The 27605-nt window shown below is 42.1% G+C and overlaps 2 protein-coding genes across 4 annotated transcripts in view; one reads left to right on the forward strand and one right to left on the reverse strand.

The window, feature by feature from the left end:
* Window positions 1–27605, forward strand: part of ANKRD6 (ankyrin repeat domain 6) — a 173235-nt gene that overhangs the window by 134236 nt on the left and 11394 nt on the right. For both annotated transcript variants that reach the window (XM_005299720.5, XM_005299724.4), the window contains 7 exons: window positions 3522–3620; window positions 13256–13354; window positions 17114–17212; window positions 24172–24270; window positions 25174–25272; window positions 27048–27146; window positions 27389–27466. In XM_005299720.5, coding sequence (XP_005299777.2) covers window positions 3522–3620; window positions 13256–13354; window positions 17114–17212; window positions 24172–24270; window positions 25174–25272; window positions 27048–27146; window positions 27389–27466 — 672 coding nt within the window. The remainder of the gene's footprint in view (window positions 1–3521; window positions 3621–13255; window positions 13355–17113; window positions 17213–24171; window positions 24271–25173; window positions 25273–27047; window positions 27147–27388; window positions 27467–27605) is intronic.
* LYRM2 (LYR motif containing 2) overlaps window positions 12603–27605 on the reverse strand; it is a 39533-nt gene continuing 24530 nt past the window's right edge. The window contains exon 4 of one of the 2 annotated variants that reach the window (XR_006176183.2): window positions 12603–12730. The gene's annotated coding sequence lies outside the window, so the exon portion shown is untranslated. Of the gene's footprint in view, window positions 12731–24630; window positions 24772–27605 lie in introns of those variants that run through there. The other variant, XR_256192.5, reaches the window with a different exon arrangement.

The raw sequence follows: 27605 nt of genomic DNA on the forward strand, positions 1-27605 counted from the left end.
GCACGTACCATAATATGTCACAGTACGTGTGCACAATGGACAGTTTAACAATGGCGTGTCCCCCATAATGTGAATTTCCTGAGTTGTATTTGTATGTTTCACAGATAATCATATAAAATTCATAGGGGTATGTGTGTGTTGTGTATGTGTGTGGGGAGGTATGCTGAGTGAGGAAAATGATCCAAGGGGTAAACATCTTCTCATATTAAAATAAATTCTTCATCTTCCTTTCAGAGTTTATTTTTAACAAAATATCTTTGGCTGCACCGCAGCATTTTTTCACTAGTTGGAGATGGTTATCTTATCAGAAAGTTTCCCCACTGAACATATTCACATAGTTAACCCTGCTCTCCCTTGTGAGCTGGCTTCAAGCAGGCTTTTTTTCCGCTCCATGCACAGACTACAATAAAATGTTATTGTGATGTATCAGTAGCTTACTGGGAAGTGAGACAACTGATTATGTGATTTATTTATTGTAATTAAGTAATGTAGAAAGAACCTATAAGCCTAAACTTGTTTGAATCCATATTCATAAGCTAAGCATTCAATTCATGCCCCAGAATCATTTGTCAATCTGGCCCCTTTTTTTTTTTAATGTTGCCTAGAGACTCTCTTTTTCCTTTTGCTATTAAGTTACCTGAAACTGACACTAAGCCCTGGATCTCCTCCAAGCTGTAATAAAATAAAAGGAAATGTACTCCATGCAGTTGGACCAGCCATTACTTTGCCTACAGTCTTAATAAAGGCCATCTTTAGATCAGGTTGGACTTGTAAAAGCAGCAGGTTATTCATTGTTTAAACAAAGCTACAACTTTTTGTTTGTGACGTTTTTAAATTTGTGGCAGTGTTCTCACTGACGATGGGAGCCGTCATGTTTTGGCTGTTTTGTTTATTGAGTTTGCCTATGCAGCTTTACTTCTTCCTCAGGTGTTTTCAAAGGCAGACTGTGAAAGAAGAAATCAAGCTGTTTTCAAAGCATCAGAGCCGTGAAACCAAAATGTACTGGATGGGAATGAGCCATTCACTTTTATTTGGGGGAAAATACCAGAGAAAATATTTGCACTTGGAAAAGTTCATACCCCGGAGTGGGTATGAACTTTTCCTTCATTTGAGTTTAAAAAGGGAAATAACAATTAACTAGCACTCTCCACATCTTCAAAGTGCTGGGTAATCATTAACTAATTAATTTGCTATTGGGTTCACCCTCTAGCAGTTCTGTGAGAGAAGAAGGTTTCAACATTTTTCATGACATGGAAGCTGTTTCCAAGGCCTTAACCACCTACTTAGGAACATAGGAATTGTCATACCAGACCAGAACAGTGATTCATCTAGTAAAGTATCCTGCCTCCAATCAATGCTTCAGTTGCATGGAGTAACCTTCCCATTGGGGAAGTTTCTTACTAACCCCAAGAATTTACTTAGATTGTAAGTTCCTTGAGGTAGGGACTCCCTTTTTATACTGTGTTTGTACAGGATCTAGCACAATGAGACTGTGGTCCATGACTAGGGCTCCTAGGCGTTACGGCAATACAATAAATAATGATTAATAGTTGGTTTATTCCTTTCCAGTTACTGAAGGCCACCAGTAGTCACTCAGCGCTAGAGGTGTTCACTTCTTCTGTTGCTCGATTTACCAGTGCGGTTTAATCTGCTCAATCACAGTAAAATAAACCTGATGGATTCCTGAAACAAAGAATATCTAGACCAGGTTAAAACATCAGTTTGTACTTATTAACTACTGGTGGCTTTTGGGTGGAGGAATTGTGATTCTCGATGGAAGAGTGGGTGGTCTAGTAGATGATTGGGTTGTTAATTACTTGTTTTATGGAATTGTCACGAAATAAAACTTATGTTGGACAGTCTTCCAACATTCTTGTTTTACAGTTCTTTAAGGTCTTTCACTTACTCCTCACATTCCTGAAACTAATTATTTTACTTACACACTCAATTCCTTTTATGCTGATATTTTCTAATTTAGTTTATTAGGGTTACAATCTTAGCAAACTTCCTTATTTTCATTCTTCTTTATTGTACTGACAAACCTATCAATGTATGATTGTACTTTGAACCTTCTTCTTAAACACATATCCCAGTGTCTTCCTTAGGAGCAGCAGCTGCTCCCATTTTTCTGTAGTGTTCTCATTTTAAAGTCTGTCAAATGATAATCCAGTTGAGTGTAATTAAAACTGAACAATGTTCCTCTCTTGTCGTTTTAATGTAGACTTTTATAACCCACTTGCTGGGAAAAGCTATTTTCCTAATTAAAAAAATCTTATTTTAAAGTCAGCTCTTACTTTCCTTCTCTCCTAGCCCCCAAAACTGTACATCATTTCTGCATCTTACTAATTAAAACTTTCCTGTTCCCTGTAGCCATCTGCGGACCTGTCCTCAGTTGAACTGTAGATTGGCTTCTGAGGAATACTGTGTTAAACACTGTTTATGTGGGTTAGGGATTAGAAATGTAGTAAAATAGTTGATATCTGAAAGACTAAGACATTTGTTCCCAGTTTATAGGCAGTAAGGGATTGGCTATCACATATGTTCACTCGAGTCACTTGTCGTGAGTAGGGTTGCCACCCATCCGGTTTAAAACCTGGCAGACCAGATTTCTGCTTGTGTGTCCAGGTGCCATTGGACAAGCCACAATGTCTGTTTTTTTTAATCTGTGGCAACCCTAAGCAGAAGAAAGGAGGCAGTGTAGCAACAGTAGCCATCCCTGCCTCCAGTGCTAGGCTGCTTGTGTGGCTTGCGACAGCACGTGGCATGCAGAGGTGGGGCCTTGAGGGAAGAGGCGAAGAAGGGGGCAGTGCCTGGGGGAAGAGGTGGAGAAGGGGTGAGGTCTCAAGGGAAGAGGTGGGACAGGGATGGGGCCTCAGGGACGGGGTCCAGTTACAGCCATTAGAAAGGTGGCAACGCTAGATGTGACATATCTGTCATTCTTTCAAAGGGGAGCTGCTGACATAATCATCAGTCTTCTAATGCTTATTTCTATTGCAAGGCTTTACCACTGTCTTTATAATGATTTATAGCACATTTGCAATATAGTGTGTTTTTGGAAGGGTGTTTAAGGGGATGAATTAGTAGTGGAATTGAAAGTTCTCAATGGTTGTCCAGTGGAAAAGACAGAAGCAAAAAACTGATTAAGTTCTACTGTAGACTTGTAATGTAGAGCTGGATCAGAGTTTGCAAGAAGCAGAGCTTCTTAACATTTTTTTGTACTGTATTATTTTATTGTATTATTGTGACAAGGTGGTGTCTCAAGGATGGTGCCAATAAATCCAAATGCAGCAGAAAGCAGCCACGGAAGGAGGCAGTTGCAACACACACGCAAAATAAGGGAAGTCCTGTTATAAAATGAACATGTAAAGGTTTGTAGTAGTTTGCAGCTTTAAACAGTAGGCTTCCCAGACAGAGGTGTGGATAGACCAATATGAAGAAAAGAAATGCCTGGGGTAAGTTTTGATGAATACTATGTATTAACCAGTGATCTACACAAATCAGTATTTTCTCTTCTTTCACAGCATGGCCGTACCCCTCTACATCTTGCTGCCTACAGGGGGCATCTTCGTGTTGTGCAGATTTTGCTGAAGGCAGGCTGTGACCTGGACATTCAGGATGATGTAAGTAGATGCAACCATTCTTATACCAAGGGGCCTGCTCCTCCAATCAATGATTCAGTTTCTGAACATAGCTAGAGTTTTGCTTCTTAAAGGTGGGGGTGAAATTAGAACAGAATCAGTCTCCCACCTATTCTAATTTTGAAGCATAACAATTAAAACTGTATCAGAGTCATAGTAAAATTTAGTGTTTTAGATGAGTAGCTTGGTCCTTATTTTCAAGCTGTAGCAGAGCATTAAAAGATGCCTTTCTACTCTAGGCCTGAGTGAGTAGTAATAGAGGATGATGCCTGCAATTTGATACATGCATGGAAATACGAGCACATTTGTGCCATACAGGCGCCCCATTGAAACACTTTACATGATATAATCTGCCAGGAATGTTTGCAACAGAGAGGACTTCAAAATGCAGAAGCTGTTCTGCAGAGAGCATAGAAAAATGAGCAACTGGCCTGAAGTACTGTACAGTACCACAGCAAATTGGCTACCAGTGTAATGCTTGCAGTATGAGTTATTCCCTGTCTCTCATAACATGGGATGATAAATGAATAGGGTAAGTTATTTGTGATCATCCTTACAATTAGCAAATGATAGTTTTCAAAAAGTAAAAAGTAAATCATTGGTATTTCTCAGTTTTTCTATAAAAACAATGATAATGCTAGAGCTGAATGCTAGGGAAAACGTTGCTTAGATGAGGAGACATTGGAATTATTTGCATAATCAATTTAGGTCTCTCACTCTGACAAACAAGGAGTTAGGCTGAATTGTTTTTAACAGATTGAAATAAACTTGTCCAGATTCATTGCTGACTCCTGTTAACAGACTGTAATTTTGCCTCTGATTTTTTCTGTGGTGCTCCAACTTGGGATAGGAGTAATGACCCTGCTCTCAAGAGTCTTAACATTGTTACTTGTGTCTCTGACCCAAGAGGTCTGTTCTACAAATGCTGCAGCGCTTTGATGAAGATGCTGGAAGCCAACAGGAGAGAGCTCTCCTATCAGCTTCGTTACTCCTCCTCCATGAGAGGTGGTAGCTACATCTGTGGGGGAATCTCTCCCGCTGACATAACCCTGTCTACATGGCAGGGCGAGGGGGGGGGGCAGAATTTAACATCAGTATAACTACATTGCTCAGGGGGGGTGTGTGGATTTTTCATACCCCTGCTCAATGTGGTTATACTGAACTAAGTGTGTAGCGTAGACCTGACCTAAGCGATGTCCGCATAGTTGCACTATTTAGGATCTCTCGCAGGGAGTGGTCAGCAAGGCCATGTGCTATGGTGCTTAGAATGCAGGACTAGGCATTAGGGGCCAGATTTTTAAAGGTGTTAGGTGCCTGAATATGCAGATAGGCACCTAGTGTGATTTTTTTCAAAAGCACCTAGGTGCCTAACTCCCATTGGGTGCTTTTGAAACTCCCGCCACACATCTATCTGAATCTTTAGGTGTCTAAATATCTTGAAAAATCTCACCATTAGACAGCTGGGTTCTATTTCCAGCTGTCACTGACATTGAAACTTAGGGTAGTCTCTGGCAGGCTTGTAACCTTTATTTTTCTGCAACCACTCTTGTACTAAGGTTCTTGAGTCAGTAATTCCATTTCCTAGCCTCTCATTGCTACAGTTTGCGTCTCTGTAAAATAGGGCTAAGACCTGCTATACAGATGTATCGGGGGGCTTGATTAATTCATATTAGTCAAGTGTTTTCAGATCCTCCCCATGAAAGGTGATGTGCACAGTTAGTGCAGAGTATTGTTGTTCTAAAGAAATTACAGAAAATATATAAGTACAGTCAGCTTTCCTGTAAGTAAGGTAACTACTCTGGGAATCCAAGTTATGCCAATTATTTACCAGGTGGGATTTTATGGGGGGGAGGGGAGGGGAAAGAAAATGAACTATTTTCTCAGTGGGACTGGCATTTTTTGAATGCTGTTATCACAAAATCTGTGCTATTTGTACATCTAACTTTGCATTCTGAAGAAACTGATAAAAGTAGGCATGTTGGGAAAATGGTGAATCTGAATTTATCATTACATCAGCCAAAGAGTGAGTCTTACTCCTCTGCAGATTAATCTATTCAGTTCATTCACTTTTCCTGTAACTTTCACCAAGTCCTGGTTCACCACAGTGTGATGCTGTAGGAAGCACTGTAACTAATTTTAACAACAAACTAGAAATGTGGTTATGTTGTAAAGCCTTTGTTCATAGAATTGAATTCCATTTTTGGGTCCCCTTGTATTATACTGGATATCTCCTCTGAATATAATGAGAGCTCTAAGAATTGTTGTGCATTCTGAGTGGTGCTGTTTGGATTTGTTTCTTAGAGAAAAGAGGGAAGGAGAATAAAACTCCCAACTTGGGGATTGTCACAGGACTGCCTGAGATGAAATGTGTTAGCTAAAATGTGTCTGCTTTGCTTTCAGATGGTAAAAAAGCTGCCTGCCTATAAATTCCCTTAGTACAATCCATTTTTGCACACTTTTTACTTGCATCACACAGAGATGTTTCTATTGCTTTTTAGTCACTGTTACTGTGTGTCAGAAACTGAGGAAGAAACCCTTTGTTCTGTTGGCACTGATGGATTTCAGCATCTAATATTGTCAATTAACAACCATTTCATTAATATTATTCATAAATATACAGTTAGATTTTAAAATAACGCATGGGGGAAATCAGATAATTTATTAAAAAATATTTTTAAATGTCTAATTTTCCATTTTTATGCAGAATTATAGCAATTACATGTGCAAATTATCCTCCCGCAACTTTAAAAATCTGATCCGTGTTCTATTTCATTTTTTAAAAAGATAGGGGGGCTCCAATAACAAAATTTTAATTTTGAGCTGAATATCTCTAGCTAATTCATAAATGCAAGAACTAACTTTTCATCTGCCGTATGGCGAATAGAAGTGGATAATTCTAAATGTTGTGGAGAGATTAAAATACTAACTTCATGTTCTGCAGATGAAGTACTTTAAAACACTAAGAGACATGAGAATTAGTTGAAGAATGACCTCCAGTGGCCTGGAGTGGGATTATTATGAATTTCAACCTGTGGAAACCAGCTCTGTAGAGTATGCAACTCCAGGAACTAATTCTTTCCTTCTCCCTGCCAATCCTGCAAACTCTTACTGGAGTGCTAATACAATCTCTGATTGGTCAATGAGTATTCATACAGCACATACTTCAGAAATAGTCAAGGAGAAAGTTGCCCTGGTGAAAGGAATCAAGGAAGAAAAAGATGAGAAAAACCAGAGGAGAAAGGCTAGAAAGGAACCTAGAAGATCAGAAAGAGAGAAGGAGGTTAGAAATCTTGTGCATCAATCTTGCCTTGAGCTTCCCTCTGACATGGCTGCATGTAAAATCTTGGATTGGCAGTTTGGCATGTTAGAGTTCCTAAAACGGTGCATGGTTGCATGGCTGGGTTTCATTCTTGATGCTTTGCATAAAAATTATCTACCCCTCATTTGGCGTCACACTGAAAGCTTTCTGACTATCTCAGTGGAAAGTATGTCATTATAAAAAATCTAAGTTGAAGAAACTAACACAAATGGGCCATAACCCAAAGTTTAAAAATATTTCAACCAAAATGTAAATATGCAAAGTGCCTTCTGTAGTTCCAATAACTGACTTTTTAATTTCCTTTAGTTATGTTTATACTTTCTTGCCTTGATCATTTCTGCTGGCCTTTTATCACTATTGTCCAAGAGTAAAATGCTTATTATTGTGATTTCATGATGATTCTCTCTGTTTAGCAAGGGAGAAGAGAATAGCAAATTCACAACAATGCTTGGAAGCCCTGAATGGCTGATTCAACTACTTTAGAATATTGAAATACTCATATGCTATTAGGAGTCCTGTGGTCTTACTGATATCATTTTCCGTATTTTAAAAATTACGATTTTAATTAGTAATATGCTAAAGAAACATTACTGTTCACACTTTGATTTCAAAGGTTAAAACTTTCCAAACTTAGCAGTTTTGTCTCAGGACTGAAGATGATTATCTTGCTATTGATTTTTTTTGTTAATTCAGCACTCCCATGGCAGGATAATTTGTTCACAACAAATAATTTGACCCACTTGGGCAGTGAATGGTGTAAACAGCAAGATAGAATGGTGGGAGGAGGCAACAAGTGAGATTGGAAGGAGTATCCAATCTTTCATACTTAAAGGAGATGATAGCATTGATGGAGGCAGTAAAGAAGAGAATGTGACTGTTGGGGTGCTGGTAGATAAGGGAAGAAGTGAAGTGCCTTGATTAGATCATGCTGAAGCACAAGTGGGATTTACAAACTAGGTGCTCCCTTGCCTATCTTGCCTTCAGGGTCCAGTCTGGTAGCTGTGCTCTGAGCAAGGGTGGCTGCCTTTAGCCCAGTGGTTATGGCACTCCTCCAGGATATGGGAGATTCTGGTTTAAATCCCCCCTTTGCCTTCCTGGAGCAGGGTCTTGAACTTGTGTCTTGAGTTTCCCACCTCCCAGGGCTTGCTCAGTTTCTCCTTTTGGGAATGTTCCATTGCATAAAAATACTTAAAATATTCCTTGGGGGTGGGGGAGAGAGAGAAAATTGACCGGTGGTTTGGGCTCTCCCCTGGGAGGTGCACGTGCAAGTCCCCTTCTCCAGTGAACATTTAATTATTTATACAAAGTGGAACAGCTTCAACAGGAAAGGCTGAGAGACACTTGCCCCAGGATAACCTGTTTCCCAGTGATTAGGGCACTCTTCTTGTAGAGGGGAGACTCAAGTTCAAGAGTAGGGATTTGAACCTGGTTCTCCAGAATCCCCTGGTTCTCCAACATCCTGGCTGAGAGTTTTAGGCAGTGGACAAAAGGTTGCTAGGAGTGCACCACCTCCTCCTCACTTTTTCATGAAAAAACACTAACCTGGCTTGGGAACACCCAGGAGTGGGTTCATGGCTGGGAATCCTGAGTGGAAATAGGTACCTCCCCCTGGTTTAACTCCCCTTGAGGAATGGGGCTTAGGCCACACCCCTCTCCCCGGCATTTCCTGCTGGCTGGCTTATGTAGCTCCCTCTCAGCATGCTGGCAGTTCTGAATCCCATTCTTAGGTGCCTAACTCTCCTCTTGCATTGTATAGGGAGCCTGGGTCCCAAACTCAAGGTTATGAATTCCACTAGGAGACAAGGCAGGGATGATGGATTCTTCCTAAATGAGGCCCAACCCCCTCCATGGCCCTGCCCCTGAGGCCTCGCCCACCAGCTAAGCTGGAGTTCGGCTAGGGAGCCCAGGCCCCTCCACCTGCCCTGTGTGAAAGGCCCTGAGAGCAGCCCCCAGCCCATGTTCCCACCCCAAGACCCACATCCAGGGCACATGGAGGGTCCGCACCTCCCCACAGCTGCCCACGTGGCTCTTAGCATAACCTGGTTCCGGCTTCTGACCTGGCCGGGGGCAGGGCCTCGGGCTGAAGAGCCACAGCCAGGCCATGGTAAGAGTCACCTGGGCAGCTTTGGGGAGCTGCGGACACCTTCACCTGCCCTGGGCAGGGGCCCAAAGAGTGGGAACATGGGCCGGGGGCTGCTCTCGGGCCTCCACGCCCCGGGCAGGTGGAGAGTCCACAGCTGCCCAGGCTCCCCAGGCCTCTGACCCAAGCCAGGCTCCAGCTTCCGGCCTGACCGGGGGCAAGACCTCAGGGGCAAGAGGAGGGGCAGAGGGCCGGTCCCCTGGCAAAAAGTGGACAGGCCAGATCCCTCCACTTTGACAAGGTGCCTAAACGTTAGGCCATGTCTACACTACAGCAGCACAGACATGGTGCTGCAGTTGTGCTACTGTAGCACTGTAATGTAGATGCTGCCTACCTTGACGGAAGGGTTTCTCCATCGCCGTAGTTAATTCACCTCTCTGAGAGGCAGTAGCTAGGTTAACAGAAGAATTCTTCCTCTGATCTACCTGCACCTGTGGGTGTAGGTTGACCTATGTCGCAGAGAGTGTGAAATTTTTCACAGCCCTGAGCGATGTAAATAGGTCAATCTAATTTTTAGGTGTAGACCAGGCCTTAGGTGTTGCAATGCTCAGTCCCCTGGTGAATCTAGCTCCTAAGTGTTTCAGTTCAGGCAAATCTCTCCATCATAGTAGTAAAGGTCACCTCTGTATAACAGCACTACTGTTCTTTTTTTCATTTTTACTGATCTTGTTGTCTGCAAACTCCCTTGTAAGCAAGTCACTTACAAACAAGGCCATAAAGTGTTTGCGTCAGATTTATACACTTAATTGTCTGCAAAATCAATATGCACTATAGGTATTGTTTTTCTCACAATCTCCAGAACAGTATCCTGTGACGCATTCTACAATGCGCACTGTTAAAAGCAGGGCTCGGGCAAGTGCTGTTTGGTGACATAGCTATTTTTTAATAAAAGGAAGAGATAGGCAATGTGAAAAATGTAAATGCAGAAAGAGAAATGAGAGTCAGTGATTACACTGCTTTGAAAGCTCAGACTCTGCACTTGCAGAGAGAAGCTGATGCACAAAATAAAGCAACCAAACAAAAATTTGCAGTTGACCATATAAAGGCATCCTGATATTAGCTCTGTCCTAAAAGACAAAATAGTTTCACTAGAATTCTACAAATGGGGGGAGAGACAGGTTAAAACAATATATGTAGTCAGTATAATATATCTCTCTGAGGTGCTCAATAACTCAAGGCGAAGTCTCATATAATATCAGGGGTCCTGCAAATGACTGAGAAACTTTGAGTAAAATTAGTTTCTTTGTGCCTTTGAGCGGAATATGATTAGGGTCATAGTTTAATTCAAATCTGAGCAGATGTGGCACTTACATTTCTGTGTTCCAACCTTCAATGCCTTGCTCAGTGAGTACTCTGTGTTTGGAGAATGCTCTCACTACAGTACCTGGAGACAACCTAAGCAAGCTGGCCCATGTTGCCTGGTGGTAGAGTGGGGTGCTTGGAGAATGGCTTGATCTCAAGCAGGCTCAGCTGCTGCAGCTGTGAAAAGTGAGGTTATCTGCTTTTCAGCTATTTGGTTTATTTTTAATTAAAGTGAAATGTTCACAGGAGTAGCTGTTATCTCCCAAAAGCCAATAAATTAAATGACTGTTTAATTAACTGCAATTACTTTAATTGGGTCAGGATAGAAAGAAGAAAAAATAATGTAACAACAAAAATGAATTGAGTTAGCACTATGAGAAGATCCTTATTTAAAGCTACACTGGGTCCATTCCATTCTTGTCTCCCATTTGAACTCTGTCACACAGAATGTTTCAGACCTTTAAGGTGGAGTAACCATACATAGTCACCACAGTTCTCACAGCTTCCTACACCACAGGCAAATGCTGTTTCACTGTATACTTTATCATGTCTTTCACAGTTTTGCCCTTGTAAACATGTCATAGCAATAGTAAATGGTGGATTTCTTTCTATTTTACTGCTAGGATAAACTGGTCTGTGCATAATTCATACTACTCAAATTAATAATATGGTGCATTAGCAATATCAGTGGCAGCCTAGAATGCTGTGACATTGTTGAATCCTCTCAGACTGCAAGGCCAGAAGGGACCATCATGATCATCTAGCCTGACCACCTGCACATTGCAGGCCACAGAACCTCATCCACCCATTCCTGAAATAGACCCATAACTTCTGGCTGAGTTACTGAAGTCCTCAAATCTTGATTTAAAGACTTCAAGTTACAGAGAATTCACCATTTACTCTAGTTCAAACCAGGGCCGGCTCTAGGCACCAGCAAAACAAGCTGGTGCTTGGGGCGGCACATTTTTAGGGGCGGCATGGCTGGCGCCAGAATGCCGCCCCTAAAAGTGTGCCCCGGCCGCGCTAGCTCACCTCCGCTGCTGCTGCCACAGCGCGCGAAAGAGCTGTTTCGTGCGCCGCTGCAGCTCGGGGTCTCCCCCTCCCTCCCAGGCTCTCAAACCTGGGAGGGAGGGGGAGATCCCGAGCGGCTGCGGCACGCGAAATGGCTGTTTCGCGTGCCGCTGCTCCCCCTCCCTCCCAGACTTGAGAGCCTGGGAGGGAGGAGGCAGGGCTGGGGATTTGGGGAAGGGGCGGAGCCGTCCCTGATTCAAACCAGCAAGTGACCTGTGCCCCATGCTGCAGAGGAAGGCAACCCTCCGCCCCCAGAGTCTTTGCCAATCTGACCTGGAGAAAATTCCAATCGCAAATATGGCAGTCAGTTAGACTCTGAGCATGTGGTTGCTGCATAATAATAGTTGTCAATAAATACATGACCCATACAGTTGTAATGAGATATAGTCTTTTAGAGTTATTTCAGTTTAGGGGGGTTGATTACTTTTTTTTATTTTGGCTTTAATTTAAGGAAAATATGGAAGAGTTCAGACATATTTAAAATACTCAGTGTTGCCAACTCTTGCGATACTTGGTGTTTTTCTTAAGGCCTCAGATTCTGGAGCCATGTAAATATATGAGAATCTTAGCTTTTGTTTTAAAAAAAATTCTAGCTTTCATGGTAGTGGAGAAAAGCTTGAAAACATGAGCCCTGAAGGCACAAAACACAGAAAAGAAATACAATTAACCCAAAATATATTATTTTAAAAATCAGCCTCATGATTTTAAACCAATTTCATCTTTTATTGGGAGCATTTTTGAATGCTTGGGGTTGGCAATACTGCTGTAGAAATTAATAACGTCTTCAATCTCAGTAGAAAAAAACAGCCCCCTTAAGAGCAATTTATAACTCATTTGCCAGTTGTCTAGCACTCTCTGTATAGGAGCAAACTATTCAATTACCCCAATTATATTCAGTTATCTGGATCTAAATTCTTGCAGTCAAGTATGACAAAAACATGGTAATCTTCAGTTTTAATGTTTTATTAAAGTCTGTCATTATCTGCTTATTGATTGTATCAGACAAGTCATTTTTGTGATTATTACTTCTTGCTGTCTCTAGACTTCCCCCGTCTGTATACATTCCACATTTCTTCTATTCATGTGTTTTGGCAAACACCATGTAGGTGAGCTGGACTGTACAGGATTCCCAGTCTGGGAAGCAAAAGGCTCTGATTGGTAATCAGAAGCGGGTCTCCTGTGTGGTACTGTGGAAGTCGTCTCTCTCTCACTGTGTGCTGAGATCATGGAATTTGTTTTAGCACCACAGACTCAAAATAGCTGCAGAGAATGAACAAACAAACATAAAGATAAGATCGTGGAAGACCAATGTGATGAGATACAACTAAGAGACCTTAATTCTATGCCCTTTTTTCCCCTACAGATATTGTGGGTCCTTGGAAGTATGGAGCCAAAATTAATATGTTAAAATGGCTATTAGTGCTGTGATAATTTTAAAACTAGGTGCTAAGTAACCCCCGTATTGCATCTGGGATAGTCTTCTGGTGAGAAGTTATAACAATGAGCTGTGGGTGTTTTCAGGAATTAAAGGTAGTAAACTGTTGGGTCTGCAATAGTAAACCATATAATGGTTCCATTACTCTTGGAAACCTTAATGATTGTAGTTTATTGGTATTGCTTTCAACAATAACCAGTATTTGAATGATGTGTGATGTAAATATAGTTTCAGTATATGGGACGTGTGTATGATATCTGTATAAAGTGTGTGTGTGTGTGTATATATTTATATGGAGTCAAAATTAGGTGGGACAGGCACTGATTAAAATAAATTGCTTCTTTTTACAGGGTGATCAGACAGCCTTGCACCGGGCTACTGTTGTAGGAAATACAGATGTAATAGCAACTCTCATTCAAGAGGGGTGCGCTTTAGACAGACAAGACAAGGTAATGAGAAGACCTGTTGGATAATAATTGCACTAGACTGTAATATTAGCCTGCTTTGGAATATGCTGTTTAGAATTTATACTCTGGAGTAAACAATTTAATAGCAATTATGCAGATAAGAAACCCCACTTCCCTTTGGAACTACACTCCTGTTTTACTCACATTTGACATACTGGTAAGTTGATCATCTCTGAGCCAGGAGTCTGACTTTCTCCTCATGATGGCAATATGAGGAAGACCACAGGCTTCAAAGGAAACAGTGGGAATCAGCCAGCTAGTGAGGCAGCATGTAGTGCTACTAAGAAAACTTAATCCAGTGGAGGCTGAGCAGTGCTATTTGTTAAGCAAAGCTATGAACTGAATGTCTGAAGGAACCGTGTTGATCCCTCCTCAGAGGCATCGTTACTCATTGGCTCATTAGGCAGGGAATCATTTCTTTGTCATCTGCAACTGGAAGTGATTTAGCTGATATAGTCAGAGGTGCTGCTACCCAACTAAGGAATATATATGTGTCCAGATAGGGCAATAAAAAGTGATGGGCTTGTTGCTTGGTAACATAATGTACCCCTACCCAGTCAAGTTGACTCCCAATATATTTCTGGACTGATCAGATAGAGCATCAAATTAAATAGTACTCTGGGTGCAACAATACATAGGGTAGTGCTGCAATATTGATTCTCTAGGAAGTGCTTTGGACTGTAGAAAAAACATGAGCTAAGTAAGTCTATACGTGAAAGCTCATATTCTACTTCAGATTTTATTTAATCTGCATTTTAGAAAAAGCTACTAATAAAAGCAAATATCTACGACATACACACACTCACACTTTCTCTGCGTAGGTCTACAGCCTGGAACTCAGCTTCTCATTTTAGAGGGAGACACCCAAAACTATAAAGCAAAAGCCTTCCATGGGGATTGCTTTATTAGCCACCTGTATGAAGTTTCGGGAGTCTTCTCCCCAGCCCTTGAACTTCCTTGGTGTCTGCAGACCCAGCACCAAAATGAAAGCAAAAAGTATGATAGGACCCTTACCCCTCTCCGGGATGGTATTTGAATACCCTTTTCACCCCCAGATCTTATTTTTTACCTTCAGTCCTGTAGCACAAATGTATGTGCACTGGTGAGAATTCACTGCATTTCTCAGCTATGCAGTGTAAAAACCCATTGCCATGTATATATGGGGAAGGAAAGCAAGCCAAAATAGGGAAAGAATGGGTTAAAGAATATTTAGATAAATTATATGTATTCAAGTCAGCAGGCCTGGTGAAATTCATCCTAAGGTACTTAAGGAAATAGCTGAGGCAATCTCAGAACCATTAGCGATTATCTTTGAGAACTCATGGAGGACATCTGAGGTCCCAGAGGACTGGAGAAGAGGAAACATAGTAGCTATGTTCCCCTAGCACAGGGGTGAGCAAACTACGGCCCGCTGGACCGTCCTGCCCGGCCCACGAGCTCCTGGCCCGGGAGGCTAGCCCCTGGCCCCTCCCCTGCTGTCTCTTCTCCCCCGCAGCCTCAGCTCGCTCTGCCTCAGGCGCGATGCTCTGGGCGGAGGGGCTGTGAGCTCCTGCGGCAGCGCAGCTGCAGAGCCTGGCCTGACCCGGTCTCGGTGCTGCGTTGTGGCGGTGGCGTGGCCCGTCTCTAGCTGGGCGGCGCAGCTGCAGCACCACCAGCTACTGGCGCTCCAGGCAGCGCAGTAAGGGGGCAGGGAGCAGTGAGGGTTGGATAGAGGGCAGGGGAGTTCAGGGTGGTGGTCAGGGGACAGGGGTGTGGATGGTGGTCGGGGGGGGAAACAGGGTTGAATGGGGGCAGGGTCCTGGGGGGCAGTCAGGAAGGAAGGGAGGTTGGATGGGGCAGCAGGGGGCAGTCATGGGCATCAGTTCCAGGGGCGGTAGGGGACAGGGAGAAGGGGTGGTTGGATGGGGAAGGGTTCCCGGGGGGGCCATCAGGAATGAGATGAGGGATTGGATGGGGCGGTGGGGATCCGGGGATAGTCAGGGGACAGGGAGCAAGGGTGTGTTTATGGGGAAGGGGTCCCAGAGGGGCTGTCAGGGAACAAGGGGGCAGATAGGAGGTGGGGGCTGGGCCACGACCCCCTCCCCTAACCGGCCCTCCATACAATTTACGAAACCCGATGCAGCCCTCAGGCCAAAAAGTTTGCCCGTCCCTGCCATACCATTAAAAAAGGGAACAAAGAGGACCCAAGAAATTACAGACCAGTCAGCCTAACTTTGATACCTGGAAAGATACTGGGAAAAAATTGTTAATCAATTTGAAAGCACCTAGAGGATAATAGGGTTTAAGGAATAGTTATCAATGGTTTCCTGTCAAACTGGGAGAGTGTATCTATTGGGGTCCCGCAGGGGACTGTTCTGGGTCTGGTACTAAGCAATATTTTCATTAATGACTTGGATAATGAAGTAGAGAGTGTGCTTATAAAATTTGCAGATGACACCAAGCTGGGAGGGGTAGAAAGCATTTTGGAGCAGAGGATTAGAATTGAAAACAACCTTGACAAATTGGAGAATTGGTCTGAATTCAACAAGATGAAATTAAATAAAGACAAGTGCAAAGTACTACATGTAGGAATGAAAAACCACTACAAAATGGGGAATAACTGGGTAGGCAGCAGTACTGCTTGAAAATGACCTAGGGGTTATAGTGGAACACAAATTCAATATGAGTCAACAGTATGATGCAGTTGCGCAAAAAAAAAAGGCTAAAATCATTCTGGGGTGTATTAACAGGAGTGTCGTATGTAAGACGTGGGAGATAATAGTTCTACTCTACTCAGCACTTGTGAGACCTCACGTGGAGTACTGTGTGCCATACTTTAAGAAAGATGTGGACAAACTGGAGAGAATCTAGAGAACAAGAAAAATTATAAAAGGTTTAGAAAACCTGACCTATGAGGAAAGGTTAAAAAAAAAATTGGGCATGTTTAGTCTTGAGAAAAGACTGAGGGTGGAGACCTAATAAGTCTTCAGATATTTTGAGAGCTGGTATAGAAATGATGGTGATCAATTGTTCTTTATCTGCACGGAAGGGAGGACAAGAGGTAATGGAGATTTAGGTTAGATATTAGGAAAAGCTTTCTAACAGGCTTCCAAGGGAGGTTGTGTAATTTCCATCATTGGAGGCTTTTCAGAACAGATTGCACAACCTGTCAGGGATGATCTGGGTTTACTTGGTCCTGTCTCAGTGCAGTGGGTTGCACTAGATAGCCTCTCAAGGTCCCTTCCAGCCCTCCATTTCTATGATTCTATATAAACACCACCACAGTCATCAGTTAAATCATACTGTATGGAACTTCATAGAGAATCCCCATCACCTTTTGTTCCAAATACAGGTCACTACAGGATAGTGATTAGCTGTCACTATCTTTAGGGCTTATAGTCTTTCTGTGACAGCAACTGGAAGACAAGTCAATCACAAACACATGAACAGGTCTAATTCTAACCATTGAAAAGCAATGGAGCACATACTGCACACACATCAGTATAATGTTGTGCTTGGTTAGAAACTCAGGGGTTGATGAAGTAGAGGCAGGGAGGGTTGAAAGTAGGAGGATGCCCATGGAAGTTGTTTAAGCCTCAGTCTAGCATACATATGCCTAACCCCAAACAGAATTAGATAGCAAGAAAAGGGAAACGATTTTTAATGCCCAAACAGGTTACAGCACCTACATTCTGAATGTAACATTCCTGTATGTGTGGACACAACACCCTAAACTGCTGCTCTTGTGTGTGTGCTCTTCAGGATGGGAATACAGCGCTTCATGAAGCATGTTGGCATGGATTCAGTCAGTCTGCCAAACTGCTCGTTAAAGCAGGAGCTAATGTTCTTGCCAGAAACAAGGTGAGATGCATGTAGAAAGAGCTTTCAGTTCTGATGTAAAATGGCTGTTTCTCATTGGTGGTGATTTCTGGTAATGGCATTTCCTAACAGGTGGTGGTCCAGTTCCTAGTGGGATTTCTCATTCTCTTTGAATTAATTATGCCTGGATGATTCCACCAGAAACTTTAGGAAATTTTGTTTTTTGACAGCTGACACAGGAGGCGCTCAGTAATGCTTTGAATGATACATTAATTATGACTGAAGAACACTGGAATTCTTATGGAAACTTCTACTGTGTCCTAATTTATATTGAGTGGATTCATTGTAATGGGCATGATTAAAATGAATATTAATTGAACTAATAGGGAAATAGCATTAAAATCCAATTGATCATAAATTAGTCAAATGAACACAAACCACAAAAGAAGGAAAACAGTATATCTTTTGTTATGTTTCCATTAATGTACCAGGATTTAGTCTTGTTAAAAATTTGTGAGGAACTCTTAAGTGTCTCTCTCTTTGTATTACAATATCTTATGCTCAATTCAGGAGAACTGAATATATGACCCACCAGAATTGCAAACAAGATTTTATAACACAAATATAGGGTACCAAGTGAGGACTGTAAAATTATATTCTAAATTGGAGCAATACACCATGGCATAAACAATTTTACTAAAATCAAAATGAAATACCCTTGGGAGATTTTTTTTCCCCATCCACTAGTCAAAAGGTTAATGGAATAATCTGAAAAACAGCAGGGGGCAATATACGTTAAATTAGGGTTTGGAATGTTCAGCCAGTTGGGCAGTCAGATTGCATGGACATCACTAGGTGTTGTTACAGGCAACAGGAATTTAGAGCTACTATACTTATTTTATCTTGTCATTTTCCTTTAAAAAATGCTCCATACAATTTCAGTAAACATGTCTATAAACCTATGAAATGAGCCAACAGTTCAAAAGAACTAATCTGTAAAACTAAACTATACACTGAATATTAACAGAAAAGAAAAGAGAAGAAAGGACACATGGGTATAAAAATGAGTATGAGTAAAACTATATACTATATTGACATAGGACAGGAACAGCCCCCATATGCAATCAGACTGTTTATGGTTACTTTGTAATCTGTAAACAAAATAACTTTATGACGCTGTTTCACTTGATTTATAGCATCCCTTCTTTTATATTAGGCTTTGAGTTTGATTTCCAGATGCTGATATTTATGTATATTAGACATTCTTTAGATAACTCACGTAGTTACAAATATCAGGCAATAGAACTTTTTCCAACATCCAGAACCATGAAAGTGTGAGTGAATGTGTGTGTTAATATAAGAATTGCTACTCTGTTTACTTGGGTGCCATGTGCATTAGAAGATTTTAACTAAAAGGATGAATGCTGCATAAAAGCTATGAATGATGCATAAACTGTAATGACAGGTTTCAGAGTAGCAGCCATGTTAGTCTGTATCCGCAAAAAGATCAGGAGTACTTGTGGCACCTTAGAGACTAACAAATTTATTAGAGCATAAGCTTTCGTGGACAAAGAAGTGGGCTGTAGTCCACGAAAGCTTATGCTCTAATAAATTTGTTAGTCTCTAAGGTGCCACAAATACTCCTGTTCTTTTTGCATAAACTGTAAGGCATTCTGAGACAGACCTCTCTTAAAAAGTGTATGAATACAGTAGGTTGGCAAAGGCACGCTGTTAGAACCCAACGCGTAGCATGTCAGTGTTCAAACATGCACACGCCCTGCTTCTGCTTCCAGTGGCAATAAAGAAGTTTCCTAACTTTACTTAACAATTCAATCCTATTTTCACTTCATCAAAGCTGGCTTCTTTGGATGCTTCTCAACTTCTTATGCTCCTGAAGATTCAACATAGTGGTTCTAACAGCATGACAAAATACAAAGTATAGCAGTAGTCAGGGCTTAGGCTCTGACAAGGTCCTGTTATAAACATTCATACTAGGAAAAATCAATTGCCTGGCAGCCAGGACAACCTGACAAGTGATAATTACTTATTGCCAGTCTACAAGCTGCTGACCTACACCTGAGAATCCAGGGTGTCTTGACTGAATGACACACTACCCTGTGGAGGAGAATGGATTTGGCCTCTAGACTCAATTAATTTATACAAGCCACTAAACAGCAGAAGAAATGGATTATTTGCCTACCCAGACTGTTACTTTATTTAATTCCTTCTCATGATTAGTTTCAGTTCATGTTGCATTTCAGGATAAGAGCATGTGGCTAATCATATATGCGCTCTCCCTATGGTATAGGATTGAGCACAAGTGCCATCCACTGATATTTATAAAGAGACAATGATTAGAGCAGGAGTCGGCAACCTTTCAGAAGTGGTGTGACGAGTCTTCGTTTATTCACTCTAATTTAAGGTTTCGTGTGCCAGTAATACATTTAAACGTTTTTAGAAGGTCTCTTTCTATAAGTCTAAAATATATAACTAAACTATTGTAAAGTAAATAAGGTTTCTAAAATGTTTAAGAAGCTTCATTGAAAATTAAATTAAAATGCAGAGCCCCCCGGACTCGTGGGCAGGGCCTGGGCAGTGTGAGTGCCACTGAAAAATCAGCTTGCGTGCCACCTTTGGCACACGTGCCATAGGTTGCCTACCCCTGGATTAGAGGCTAGCTTTCATTTCCAGCCTTAAGTGGGATGCACTAGTCAGTCCACCCAAGATTTTAAGTGCAGGTCAGGTTCAGATCAACAGCTTGCATTTGAGGGGAGGGACAATAATATACATACAACACAAGTAATTTCTGAAAATACTCCTTTCTTGATCCAAGATGTTAGGACAGACATATTTTCTTGTCTGGCAACCAAATTTGAGAGTCAGGTTGCTGTCTTCAAACAAGTTGGCTTAACAAAAAATCCTTAGTCTGATAAACATTATTCTGTGAGATCAGTACTAGCGTTTTTACATCCATGAACAGTCTGTACCTTTCAGTTCATATTTAGGAGGCTGGGAAATCAGGGGTGTCTTTTTCCAAATCAGTACAACTTGAGTCCAGTCCCTGTCACTGAAGTCAATGGGAGTTTTGCCATTCAGTAGGAGCAGGAGCCAGTTCCACTGTATGAGCTCTAAGCTCCCTGTGCTCCCTCTGCAATTTTTGTGAATTTCTACCAAAGTGCTGCAGCCTCATTTCTCTGCCTCACTGCTTGAATTTACACTTCTAACAGCTAATAATGAAAGAACTGTACAGGCTCTTCAGAGAATAACCCAAGGGGAAAAAAATCTCTACATTTAACTTTGTTTAGAGAAAAAAAAAATCTGTAATGCCTGCTACAGTTGAGAGACTTGTATTCAGAACTGCAGTACATAGTAACGTCGAATCAAAGACTTAAGACTCCTCTAAGAGTTCTGTGACAAAGTTCCTCCTCTATCTTGGTGGGTCCTGCGCTTATTGGCAGATTTTCTTGCCTCAGAGATTCACCATGTGGGTTGGGGAACAGCCCAGAGACCTTCCCCTCTGGAAGAACCCACAGTCCAGGTCAATTGGGAGGTTTGGGGGGAACCCAGGCACGCCCTCTACTCCGAGTTGCAGCCCAGGGCCCTGTGGACTGCAGCTGTCTATAGTGGCTCCTGTAACAGCTGCATGACAGCTACAACTCCCTGGGCTACTTCCCCATGGCCTCCTCCAAACACCTTCCTTATTCTCACCACGGGATCTTCCTCCTGGTGTCTGATAACACTTGTGCTCCTCAGTCCTCCAGCAGCACACCCTCACCTTACCCTTACCCTTACCCTCACCCTCTCCCTCTCCCTCTCCCTCCTTGCGCCTCTTGCTCCCAGCTCCTCACACTCACACCACAAACTGAGGTGAGCTCCTTTTTAAAACCCAGGTGCCCTGATTAGCCTGCCTTAATTGGCTCCAGGTGTCCTAATTTGCCTGCCTGCCTTAACTGGTTCTAGCAGGTTCCTGATTACTCTAGTGCAGCCCCTGCTCTGGTCACTCAGAGAACAGAAAACTACTCATCCAGTGACTAGTATATTTGCTAGGGTTACCATTCGTCCGGATTCCCCCGGACATGTCCGGCTTTTTGAGCTAAAAATAGCGTCCGGGGGGAATTTGTAAATGTCCGGACTTCCCCCCCCCCCCCAATGCAGAGTGCGCGCGGCTAACAGGGCAGCCGGCCGGATGGTGTCACTTACATGGGGCTCCGACAGCCAGAGAGAGCATGTCCTCCGCCTCCCCTGCAGCAGCAGAGATCACTCCCTCCCTCCCTCCCTGCATTCGCAGATCGCCTCCGGCAGTTCGCACCGGCAGTCTGGAGCTCCTCCCCCCGCTCCTCCTCCCCTGCCAGCCAGCCTGCCGGGACGAACGGCTCACAGAGACTTAAGCGAAGGCCAACAACAAGGAGGCCGGGGGGGTTGGAGAAGGGGCAGGGAGGTTTTGGGGGGGGCAGTCAAGAGATGGGGGGTGTGGGGTGTGGATAAGGTTTTGGGCAGTCAGGGTACAGGTAGGAGGTAGGGTCCTGGGGGGCAGTTAGGGTGGGGGGGGTCTTAGGAGGGAGCAGTTAGGGGACAAGGAACAGGGAGGCTTAGGTAGGGGGTGGGGTTCTGGGGGGCAGTTAGGAGCAGGGGTCCCAGGAGGGGGCAGTCAGGGGACAAGGAGAGGGGGAGGGTTGGGGGCTCTGAGGGGGCTAGAAAGTGGGAGGGGCAGGGGCGGGGCTAGGGCAGGATGGGGCGGGGCTAGGGCGGGGCTCCTCCCGTCCTCTTTTTTGCTTGCTGAAATATGGTAACCCTAATATTTGCCCTCTACCAGACTCCTGTACCCCACTGGTCTGGGTCTGTCACAGTTCTTCCAATTCAAAATGTGCAAGCGGTGACTGGTTTTTGAGCAGTAGGTGAGACATGAAAAGGGGGATAATTGGGAGAATGAACAAGAAGCAGGGAGCCTGATAATGCCTAAAATCCTTTTACTTGAGATGATCACATTTTCAGATCCAAGCAAACCTATTGCAGGCTCAATGACAAAGACCAACAAAACAAATATTCTAAGGACTTGTCTACATGCGTGCGAGGGTGTGTGCTTTTGGATTACGTTTGTGTATATTAACAGCTGTAGAAAAACTATTCTGAAATAATTGCATCCATGTGGTTAGCTTTTACTACACACGTCCCTCTTAATCAGTGTGCACACGCAGCACTGACTTCTTTTGAAATAAGCTCTCGGCATATCAGGCAGGTATCCCATGGTGCTTTGTCCCGCTGCTGGACTCTGTATTCTGGGATTTTTCTGATGGTGCATTATAGGATACCTACCTGAAGCCACTAGAATTCTGTGACTTGGGGTTCACAGCAGCAAATTTCCAGGATTCCTTTCCTCGTATCCCAGGGTTCATATGTCTTTTGCAAGTCAGCCCATTTTCAAACTGCTGTCAGCCAGCACGGACTGAAGCAATGCAGTCAGGGATACCATTGGAGGGACTGAAAAATTAATCTAGAATGCAGATGTGTCCACACAAACCTTCTTCTGCACTAATTTACTCCAAAATGAACTTAAGCCACTTTCAAAGTGGATTGTCCAATTTGCAGTAACTAGCCAGTTAATTTGGAAAAAGAATTGTGTCATGTGGACACAGCCCATTTTATTGAAAAAAAAAAAATTGTGGTTAGTATGAAATAACCCTGCCTCACTGGTGTAGACAAGCCCTAAACTCTCAGGCCCCTCAGCCCTTCAGAAGAATAAATGCACAAACTTGTCCACATGGGAACTTCCATCTGTAACAAAACTCATCTTTGCTTTTCTCTGGATCCTTAGTAACTCACCAAGTTCTTTTCCTATTTCTGCCTGAAGACTTCCATGCATTGTAAACATACAAGCTCTCTACAGCCTAAAACCACCACTCTGCCCCCATTGTATATTCACATGTTGATTAGACTGGAAATAGCTTTGACCCTTGATTACCTAACAGACCACAGGACTTCAAACATACTTTCGTTCAGGAATTAAAGTACAAAGCCAGGGAGCAGCATGTTTCTTTGTGCAAAGAAACAGGAATTACATTTATAAGACAGATGGAACCATGTGCAAATTTACTCACACCGTGCCCACAAACACGCACATATATGCATATGTGAGTTGACAGCCCCCTCCTGGTGTAAACAGGAGAGCAGGACATTCCATGAGAGATCCTGAGGTCTAGAATTCACTTCCACCTTGTTTTGTCAGAGCACGAATGTGGAGACCTCCAGGACATGGTGCTGTAAGATGCACCTGCTTTCCCTGGTTAGGACTGGGAATCTGATAGGAAGGGAATCTGCTTTGAGTCTGAGAAGGGAATTTTTCTTTCAAGAGATCTTTTGTTTCATAGTTATATGTTTTAAATTCAAAATGTTAAATTTTAGGTGATTGCAACAAATTAAGTGCATTGGTTTGGGAAAAATTCTAGGAAAATAAAGTGTCATCTAGGCAATGTAATTATCAGATATGAAAGAGGGGCTATGTACTGAGGATTATCAAGTCATGGGGAGTTTTATTTATTTAAATTAGGTGCTTTAAAAATATTAATTGAATTTGATGCTCCGCAATAGTTGCTGGATTGATAATTTTGGAAATGGAAGTCTCCCATTTGCTCTCTGAACACTGGCAGTGACAATGCAAACTTCCCCAAACTCCCAATACCTGCCTCTGCTGTGTCCTGGAGGAAACATCTCTGTGGCAGAGCAGGTAGCTCTGTTTCCATGCCCATTCAGGCCATAGCTAGTTTTTCGTTGAGAACACCAACAATATTTTTGGGTAGGTTTTGTGATGTGGCCTGGAACAAGGCTACAAATTCACTTTTCATAGGCGACTGATCAGAAGTCATTTACAGTTTTATAAGTTTAAAATCTTGCAATGAGACACACATTGTTTATTGAGATGGGGTGGTAGTGTTTGCTTGCTTTGTTTTTTGACTTATGTCAATTTTCTAAAGATGGCTTTTGTATTTTTCTGTCTCTTTCCTAAGGCAGGTAACACACCGCTGCACTTGGCCTGCCAAAATAGCCATTCACAAAGTACTCGTGTTTTGTTACTTGGAGGGTCTCGGGCAGATCTCAAAAATAATGTAAGCTTAAAAAATAATTTTTTAAAAATGTTTATTCTGTTTCAGCCTCTGGAAATACAGCTTTCAAAATATCAAACTCTGCCTTTCTGTTTGTTATGAGGACTGGGAGAAAAATAACAAAATGATTAAACAGTGGGTTTTAAAAATGTTTTGTGATAAGACTTATAAAGGTGTTACTTACAACCGTTTTGAAGGGGGAGGGGGATGGAAAAATGAAAGGTGTATACATTGTTTTCTGCTGTTACATGCACCTGACTGCAAGTTATTCTTGGTTGCTCATTTTGAAGACATAGGATGGCCCCACCCGAATACTGTAATAGAAGTCTGCAGGTGGAGTCCTCCCCTGTGTTTGAAAAGTGGAAATCATAGAGGGTTCCGTAAGAGTCCAAGGAAATTCTTCAGAGACACTCCTCCAGGCTATGCACTGTGTGGGGTCTATCAAACCAAAGAACTTCATATAGTTTTGAATTTTCAAACTGCTTTCCTCTCTTTATTGGGGATCTGGCATAAAACAGGAACAAAACAAAAAAACTGAGCTAGATATACATGAGTTTAAACATAGCAAAGCCTGCAAAAGAGCACAGTACTCTAAATGCTTGAGGCCTTGCATTTTGCATCCATTATAGAATTTCCATAGCTTCCTTGAGATACATCCTCTGCACTTCCCCATTGTACAACAACAGAAACAGTTATTTGGTTTCACTGGCTTTCCATACAGATTCAGAGGTAAAATTAGTATAAAGTAGCTAAGCCATTTGACCCCAAAAAACAATTAAGATGCTTCTATGTCATTCACCACATCTCCAGTTCAGTGTTAAATAGCTTATTTCATCCCCAAGCACCCTGACAAGCATTAGCTTTTCTATTGCGACTACATGCTTAGAGCTTTGTTTCTGTTTCCAGGCAGGAGATACCTGTTTGCACGTTGCTGCTCGTTATAATCACTTGCCCATCATTAGGGTACTCCTCAGTGCTTTCTGTTCTGTCCATGAAAAGAACCAGGTCAGTGCATGAACTATTCATTGCAGCCAGGCACCCTTTTTATAAGGCTAACAATTGAAATGAGGGACCATTGATCACATATGGGGCCCACTGTAAATACTCCCTTTTAATGTGCATTTCACTGTAATCTAAAGATGCCTGGGCTTCTAAGAATAGCCTTAAAGAAATGGTGTGCCCGGGGTTTGTTATCATTTCAGAACATGTTGCTGCATTTACATTTGTAATTTATAACATTTTCTATTTATTATGCTGTATAGAAATATATTTGTTTTGGTTTTTTTAAATGGGGAAGAGACGTGAACTAGTGGTTAGAGCAGGAGTCACTAGAAGTGATGACACAGGGCAAGACACTTCACCTCTTTGTGTCTCTGTTTACTCCTCGGTATAATAGGGATTATATTACCTGCCTTACAGAGGCGTAGTGAGGCAGAACTGATTAATGTTTGTAAGGTGATTTAGGATGCTCCATAAATGACATTTTTTATTAACATTTTGTGGTATATTCTCTATTTGTCCGGTCCTTATTGCTTTAGTGGGAAGCAAAAATGTGGAAAATTCAAGGAAAACTTGTGTTAAGTACAAAGGAACGATTAAGCTACATGAGGACTAACCATCCAGGTTTATTTTATAGGGGAAACAATTGAATGATGCTCCTACTGAACAGCTTAGCTGGGTCGTACAATAGAATGGTTTAGCGCATTAACATTTTTTTTAATAAATCTGCTAAGGAAAGTAAATTATATGGTACTTTACCAAACCATCTAATGGTACTGAGACACTTTCCATATATGGCCTGGTGCAGGATCATACTTATGTTTTCTGATTTGTATGTACAATGTTGTTTTTCAAATGGAAAATATTACAGAAAATTGAATGAGTTTCAGCCACAGTAAAGTGGCAATGCAATTTCATACATTAATATGCAATTTTGTTTTGGGGGATGAATTTAGTTGCTTGTGAGCTACTGAGTGATAATATTGACTAGGATTAGCATGGTGCAAGCAGAAACCATTCTGCCTGTACTCCACAATATTACTCAGACAGCCCTAAAGCTGACCTGTAACATGTTTGTCTTCAGTCCCAGATTCTCCTAAATTGTTGCTGGCAAGTATGTGTTATCTGTGGTTGCATGTGTTCAGTGGTACTCAAGTTGTTTTTCATTTGTACTTGCAGTACATGTCCAGAGGTGAAGTGAATGCTGTAGTGCTCTGACAATGTATATACTGTGTAGCCACTTAGGTAGCTATGTTCCAAGAGTTGTTTTAAGAAACATCAACATATCAAGTAAAAACCAAATCGTCTTGTTGCAGTTTATCCAAGCTCATTTTCCAGCTTGTCAATCTCAAGAAGTGGCTCGCATGTTCATAACCACCAGGTCATCAAAGTCCAGATAATCAAACCTATAAAACTGTCACAGAGGAGGATACACCATAACATTCTGCCCTCAGCAATGTTGCACCCCTGCATTTGAGGACATATTTGGGCCAAGCGCTTTTGGGTCTCCAGCATAATTTTCCTCTGTGAGCACATTCTCATGGATCGGTTAATTTAATAGGAATGTGGCTAATTCCAACCCTCACTGCCTTCCTCAAAATGATGTGATTTAGCCCAAATCTTAGTCTGCCTCTCTGTTGATCAGCCCTTATTAAAGTTCAGTTGTCATGTAATTACATTTGGACCTATGAACCATAAAGGGGCACAAGGAAACTGGAAATGCAGTACATACAAATCAAAGATGTCCGCTAGCATGTTGTATTCTACTTTGTATATTTCAGGCTGGCGATACTGCACTTCATGTAGCTGCTGCATTAAATCATAAAAAGGTGGTCAAACTCTTACTGGAAGCAGGGGCTGATGGGTCAATTGTCAACAATGTAAGTACAGGTAGAATTACTTTGATTCTTTATCTTAATGTTTCAAAGATATTTTCTGCAGATTTTTCAAATGTTGGCTGATAATATTTAGACAGTACCTATTAAGTAAACTAAAATGCTTGATTATTTTATACAAACACACACACACACAACTCTTTGACTTTAGGGTAGATATTTCAGCAATTTTTTTTTTTTTTATGCTAGTTGAAGGAAATAATGTATTTTTTTTTTTGTCTTTTCAGGCAGGTCAGACTCCTCTAGAGGTTGCTAGACAGCATAATAATCCTGACGTTGCGCTTCTCCTTGCTAAGGCACCACAGGTACATTATAAATGTCTTTATTAGTAACAAACCTCAGAGCACCCTTTGGCAGGAATGTTCTGGGATAGCTCCTGGAGTGCACACAGAGCTGCAGTTGGGTTCCAGACAATGTTGCTAGGGTTCTACCACCTTAAATGCC

Source organism: Chrysemys picta, chromosome 3 (genome assembly GCF_011386835.1).
Source record: "Chrysemys picta bellii isolate R12L10 chromosome 3, ASM1138683v2, whole genome shotgun sequence".
Taxonomy (NCBI): domain Eukaryota; kingdom Metazoa; phylum Chordata; order Testudines; family Emydidae; genus Chrysemys; species Chrysemys picta.